This window comes from Merops nubicus, unplaced genomic scaffold, assembly GCF_000691845.1.
Source record: "Merops nubicus isolate BGI_N331 unplaced genomic scaffold, ASM69184v1 scaffold17866, whole genome shotgun sequence".
Taxonomy (NCBI): Eukaryota; Metazoa; Chordata; class Aves; order Coraciiformes; family Meropidae; genus Merops; species Merops nubicus.
The window spans coordinates 12,418-19,531 of NW_008613114.1; the positions used below are offsets into that span (position 1 = coordinate 12,418).

General features: G+C 52.1%; 1 protein-coding gene across 1 annotated transcript; it reads right to left on the reverse strand.

Annotated features, from left to right (window-relative positions):
* Positions 1–1,758: 1,758 nt before the first annotated feature.
* GGA3 (golgi-associated, gamma adaptin ear containing, ARF binding protein 3) lies at positions 1,759–7,072 on the reverse strand (the record flags this gene model as incomplete). The annotated part of the gene is given in 8 exon segments (XM_008941796.1): positions 1,759–2,331; positions 3,530–3,640; positions 4,287–4,456; positions 4,638–4,903; positions 5,426–5,748; positions 6,153–6,220; positions 6,849–6,893; positions 6,896–7,072. Coding segments are annotated over 8 exon segments (1,271 nt in total), but the record flags the coding sequence as incomplete, so codon positions are not given.
* Between the last annotated feature and the right edge of the window lie 42 nt (positions 7,073–7,114).

The window sequence follows — 7,114 nt, forward strand, 5'->3', positions numbered from 1 at the left end:
CAGCAGAACAAACGCATTGGAGGTGTATATACAGCCACGGCTGTTGGGTATGAAGCAGGAACCTCACCCTACAGACAAGGAACATTCATAGTTTAGTTTCCAAAGCTTTGAACAACGCATTTCCAGGCAGCAAGGCTACGGCACCTTCCCGCCTGGCCGCATCGACACGAGAACAGAGCCCCAGCACAAAGCACTTGTGCTCCTCTGACCTCCCCAAAGTCACAGTGAGATTCACGTGTAGGCATCTAAAGCAGCGAGACCCACTTCCTCAGGACACGCTACCGTGACCCAAGCACCACCCCCATGCCTACTGTGCCTAAAGTGCTGGCAAGAACACGTCTGAGGCAGAAAGAATTCTCTCCTTGTCCCCTATCCCAGGCCATCAATTTAAAAGCACTTCTCTAAGGATCCAAACAATGTACCCATCCCTCTCACCCACCTTCTACGTCAGACAGCTGACAAGGTTTGGGTCTTCATGAGCTTCAGACCAGGAGATTACAGCAAGTTCCTTGGCTGAGCTCTGATTCCATCTTCAGGGGCTCATGCAGCTGCCTGGTGCCTCTGATTAGGAGGCTTTCAAATCCACCGTGTTTTTCACCTCTAGTGATTTTTACTTCGCAACACAGTAAAGAAAATTCAGCTATAAATAACTCCAAGCTGCATTTGCAGGAATGGGTTTTACAGCAGCCATTAATTCCAGCAGCATGTTCTCTGGAGTTTTCTTCCTCTAACAGGCAGGGCTCTCCTCCCATCTAGGGATTCTGTCAGTGCTTGTGCCAACTGCTCCCACTCAGAGTTTCCTAAGGGCCATTTTGACAGCACTGCTAGAAACACTGAGCTCGGTGTCCAAGGACCTGCCCTACCTGTGCTTTAGCCAATGGATATTTAAAAACCCTGTTAATTTAAAACAGCCTGTCTCAAAGCTAGTTGAGGCACTGCTCGAGATTGGGAATGGAGAGGGAGAAGGGAGGGGCTGTCAGAATCAAGTTTCAGTGATTGAAACCTAGTTTCTGTGAGACTGTAGCTGCAGGGGTCAGCTCTTCTGCCCCCCTTAGCTCACAACACTGATGTCCAGCAAAACCGACTTCCCCTTTTTGGAGACAATTGCACTTAGCCACTTAATACAGGGAACAAAAAAACCAGGCATTACACCCAGTACATGCATCATCACAGCCCAGTGGAGCCTTCTTCCCTTTTGCTGTCTGTTTCCATTTGGATATCCTATAGCTCTATTATTTACATCTTGTAGATCATTGTAATCAATAAAACAGAGTATTAGACAACTATAATAATACTGCCTGCACGAGGGGACGTGAGAGGCATCTCTCCTTGCCCCTGGATTCAGTCACTGCACCTGACTACTGATTGTGAAGCCACTGCTGCACTCCAGCTGCTGTCCTCCACCAACACTGACTCAGCTCCTCCCTATGCACCTCCTCTTTTCCTCATGCTGTGGAATGCAACGAAGGCAGAAAAATAACCAGTGTAACCATGTGCATACAAAACTCGGCCCTGGCTGCCCCAAACTGATACAACGGGGAGGGCAGCGAGCAGCATAAAAAAGAGACAGAAGGAGTGCAGGTAGGGCAGCGCCGGGCAGCACGGGGCGAGGGGTGGCTTACGCCGCCTGCTGGGAACGAAGCCATGGAGGGGGAGGAAGGGAGCCAAGTGCCATTTCAGTGTAGAAAACCAAAAATCAGCACTCCCTCACGGAGCCAGCGTTATTGCTCAACATGCTTAGCGGGTCCAGCCTGGCACTGAGGAGGTAAGAGTCCGAGGGAGAGCATGTGTAAGGGCTCTGCGCTGAGGAAGCTCATGGTGGCATCATCACCCCACCAGCCTGTAGGTATCTCTGGACAGCAGGACAGGAACAAACCAACTGAATCCCTTTCTGCTGACAGGTTTCCCCTCAAAATACTATAACTTCAAGTTTGACAGAGTGGAAGATAGAACCAGATTCACCCAGAGGTCAGGATAAAAGCAGCCGGCACTGCCTGCTAGTGGCTGCCACTCAGTTCACGCTTGGCATAAACGTTCCAGGACCCCTTCAACGTGGGGCAAAACATTCTGGACTAAAGCTACAAGCAGAGTGGTCAGGACATGTAAACAAAGCTGAACGTCACCAGTGGATAGCATGTGCGTCCCTCCCCACGGCACATTCCTTCCAGTCCTGTGGGATCCTTTCCTGGTCCTGGCACAGTCTCTGGCAGTGTCCTGAGGTCATAGATTCCCCCACTGCTCTACCGGGGGAAACTGATCCACTTCGCCAACCTCTGTGCTGGGCTGGTCTCCCAGTGTGAAGGTCAGTCTGTATCTCAGCCTCACCTTCTCCTGCAGGAAAGACAAAACCCAAGAGCAACGTGAGAACAGCCCCAGTTGCTCCTGAACAAAACATTTCAGCTCTGCAGAGAGCACAAGATTTCCGCAGCACACAGCAGGGGGAAGGAGGCCAAGGTTAAGTTCATGGAGTAGTTCAGCTGTTTAGGAAACCTGAGTTTTTCACCTTACAGTTTTTTATACCACAAAGGCTTTACTGCTTAGCATGGGACAGTGGGAGAAAAGCACCAATGACCTGTGGTAATAGTTTGCACATGTGGTCAGCAACCATCGCTCAGCCGCTCTCCAGTGAGCCTGAAAAATGCTGCTGGAATAGTTCAACATTTTCAAAATTAAATTCCTTATAACGTGGAGGAAGATAAAAATTGTTCCTGCTCTGCAAAATCCCCGGTAAAACAGTAAGCAGGAGGTGGAATGGATCCCCCTTCAATGAGGAGGGATGTACATCCCTCCATGTACGTCACAGTTTTTCAACCCACCCAACCCCTCTGACATTTATCCTTTTGGATTTCAAAGCTTTTGTCTAATACTTTAAGGACCCTTTTGCTGTAACTCTCAAGTAGTAACATCTATATTTGTCAAATAATTAGAAACTACTTCAGCATACAGCTTTGAGCTTTTTGGAGCAGGCTACTTAAATGAGTAACTACAGCAAGGAAACACAGCTCCTCAGATGCTCCCAGCACCATCAACAGAAAAGAAGCTGTTCACCACGTTGTACACCCTGACAACAACAGAACAGACCTGATCTGACATGCGTCAGTCGGTTCAGGGCTGTCAGGCTACAGCCTCAGCACAGCACAAGTATTTCTATAGTACCAGCTAATGTGACACCAACCCAACTATCACCAAAGCCAGGCGGTGCCAGTGCACGAGGGAGTCACACATGCTCCTGACACAGCTCCAACTGCTGCCCTTTAAAGCTGAGCCTTAGTCAACTGCTGCCCTTTTGATGGGAGAAAGGTACAGGACCTTCCTGCCTTTCCCTGCTGACAGAGTCTGCGGAGGAAGAGATGATGTATATCCCCCAGCCAAAACACCAGTGACCACCTCTGGAGGGCAAGTTAGGAACAAACAGCTGTATCTGCTCCAATGTTTGGTCCAAACCCCCTGCCCAAGAATTCAGCTTGCATCAAATTTGTCTGACAAGGACAGGAGCAATCCCGCTGCATGACAATCTGCCCCCTCTCACCTTTGCAGGGTTTGCCAGAAGCATGACTTGGGTGATGGCAGCAGGTGGCTGGATGGGATTGAATGGAGACAGCTCTGTGCCAGAGGGTGGTTGTAACTTCACTTTCATAGACTGCAGACAAAACAGAAAGTGGAACCTCAGGGGTTATCTCCTACCCTGGGGACACCGGAATATGCAGGCACAGGCTGGGGAGGTAACTGTGCTCATCCAAACTGGAGATCCACATGTGAGGGTGAGGAAACAAGAGCCGGCCCAGCTTGTACATGGCTGGAGCAGGCAGACTGACTAATCAGCACTGGCCAGGTGAACACCAAGAGCACCTTCCTATCCCAGTTATCTTCTGCCAGAGGCTTTAGTGCAAACTCCTGTACGATGCTGAAGCACAGCCAAGATTGGGCCAGTTTTCAAAACACAAAGCTGGCCATCCAAAATTATCTAGATGCGGTAAGACTAGACTGGAACATACTGTCAGATTTAGGATACCTGTTAGAAATTCTGATTCTAAGACCTCAAGGGTGGCTCTATCATTGTGCTGTCTGAGCCACCTCCATGAACAGACACAACTGGACCGATCTTAGATAGCAAGTAAAAATAGAACACTGACTACCTGCAGTTCTTGATTTACCCTGTTCAGAGCTCTCTGCCTGTGACAACAACCTTTGAGTTTTGGACGCAGGCAGAGCAGAGCCTGCAGAGCACAGGAAGGCAGAACCGGGCTGTCCCACATCCCCGGGTCACTGTCTGCACGGGTGCCTACCTTGGGCACGGCCGCCTGCAGCACGATGTTCCTGACGGGAAGCGGAGCCGTGTTCAGCATGGAGACCACCACGACCAGCACGTCCGCGCGCCCCGGCGGGCACTCCCTGGCGAAGTGCAGCAGGATCCGGAACCCGTTCTTGTCGTAGGCGGTGACCGGGAGGGCGCTGCCTGCGCGGGGAGACAGCGGGACAGAGCTGCAGATGGGTGCTGCAGGAGAGCCACAGCAGCATCAGGGGGTCCTCCCGATCAGCAAGGACAGCTCACCCGTTCCTTCTGCCTCACAAGCTCTGTCGAGAGGCTTTGCTTTTAACAAGTGGTCAGAGAAAGGTGAAAAAACTGAGATACTTACTGGGTTTAATGGATTCCAAGGGAACATGGACGTTGGCCAAGGAAATTTCAGGTGCTTTCATGGGACTGCCTTGCTGCTGGAATGACGCTGGCTGGAAGAGAGGACTTCCTGAGCCAGCAGTGCAGCTGCTTGGGAAAGGAACCGGAGGGGCTCCTGGGGCAGTGAGCGGCAGCCCTGCAGGTCCTACTAATGGGGCAGAGGTGACAGTGGTTGGCAAAGTAACCCCAGGGAACACTGAGGCTGTCGTCATGCCCTGGGTGGCAGTCCTGCAAGAGAGACAGAAAACCACAGGCAAGGGAGCTGAAAGCAAAGCTGGCACTCTCCACAAAGCCGGGTCGCTGCAGATCGCCAGGACGAAGCAGTGGCCCGGTGCCAGGCTGGAGCTGTGACTCAGTACGCTCTCAGTAAGGAGTGCTACGAGGAAAGTGCCGGTGGTAGGGCTAGGCACCACTTCTCCACGTCAAGAAGAAAGCAGAAACCCACCTTGGCAAAGGTGGGCAAGGCTAAGATGGGCAAAGGCCTCTGCACCTTAGCAGCCTGGGCAACTTCACACTGCACATTTGTATCAGGCAACAGCACAGCTCTTGTGCTCTGCCTCGTAGTGACTGCCTTCCCCTCCCAGGGCTCTCCTATTAGTCTGCAAACTTAAACCCTCTGAGAAAAAAAAAAATCTCAACCATGCATTTCTACCAAACCAGAGAGCTGAAAGCCTGCCTCTGAACCTGATGCTGCAGCAAGCTTGGCTTTCCAGCTGCAGAGACAAAGCAAAGTCCACAACTTTTGGTTACCCTTTGGCTTCTTCAAGGAGCTGTCCCAGTGCATCCATCTTATGTGGCATATTGCTCCCCACAGATGAGCTGAAGCACCCAGGAGCAGCTGGAATAGTCTTAGGAGGCCCTGCAGAGGCAGCTGGTCCAGCAGAGAATACAAATGGTGCTGAGCTGGGTGCTGGGATGCTAGGAGCAGTCTGAGAGGCTGTGAAAGCAGAGGGCAGCGTCACTGACGTTCCACACGTGGTCTGTGATGCTTGATGGAGAAGAGGGTTCCCTGCAGGGTTGCAAGCAACAGTCACCATCTTCGGATTAAAGAAATCCAGGCCCAGCTGGTCGTTCTGAAAGAGAGGACAGGTAGATGCTCCAACTCACTGCTACCCCCTGTGGTAGAGACGCACCGTGACAGAGGGAGAGAGATTTACCGCAGAAACAGGTGCTGGGTGGCAAGCAGCAAAGTCTGTGGCCTATGTCAGGACTACATCTGATCTGTAATTTAAGCAAAGGAAGTGCTAACATCATGGGGAAATCAAGTGCTAACAGATGGGAAACTGAGAAAGCCAGGTTCAGGGGTATCTACTCTGTTTAGAGACAGCTATCCTGGATTTTAGGGCTAAACCTGACTTCCCCTCAGGAACAGCCACTCCTTTGCTTGCGTGTGGGTTTGCCCAAGGTGACAGCATGTCCTGAGGCTTCCCACAATGACAACCCCTCCCTCCCCTTCCCCTGAGACCCTCTTCTGTACCTCAAACATGCTCCACTGGTTGTTTTCTGAGGTCTCCTTCACCGCTGCAGGAGCTGGGTCATTCAGGCCTGAAGAAATAACAAGTAGGTGACCAGAGGGGAAACGAGATAGGTGTCGTCCACTGCCAATTGCTTCAGCACCATCAGGCTAACTGATTCAGCTCTGCCAGAGCCCAAGAATCTGATGGAAGACTGAAATGGGCTACAAGTCTATGACTAGGAAAAGAGACTGACAGCACCAGTAGCTGACAGTGTCCCCCTGCATGCAGCTCTTCTAACCCTTCCTGATCTCCAGTGTCTTCTGCTCTTCATATCTGGGCTCCACAGGCAGGCACCTTGCAGGCTCCTGCACAGAACCCCTCAAGGCTCTTCAGCACAGCCATGGTCAGGGGTAAGATCTGCCCCCATGCAGCCTGCACGTCCAAACACCTACAGAGACCAGACTGCAGTGACACTCCCCTGGTATTTCACCAGCAGTCCACTCTGGGAAGATCAAAACTTTTAATAGTGACCCACTGACCAGGTCTTACATTCAGGACACCTCAAGGTAGTGTGCCCTGGACTTCTCAAAGGCATCTTACACTCCTTTGAGGCCTGCCACACACGCAGCCAGCCCTCACACTCAGCCTGGAGGAAGACAGCAGTCTTTGTTAGGCACGGATGGAGTAGCCCTTGTGTGGGCACCTCGGTGTCTCACCTAAGCAGAGAAGCTCCTCGTCCAGCAGGGAGAGGGAGCTGGCCCCTGGCCGGAGGCAGCGCTCCGCAGGGGCGCGAGGGCCTGGGGAGGGGGAGGCAGGATGGGGATCTCGGCCGCGGCCGCTGGCGCCAGGCTGGGGGGTGGCACTGGAGGTGGCGGGGTGCCGCTGATGTCCAACCCAGCAAGGTCAATGAGGGTGTTGAGGTGACTTGTGGAGTTAGTCCCTGCAGCGGAGAGGAGAACACTACTAGAAAAGAAGGCAAAGG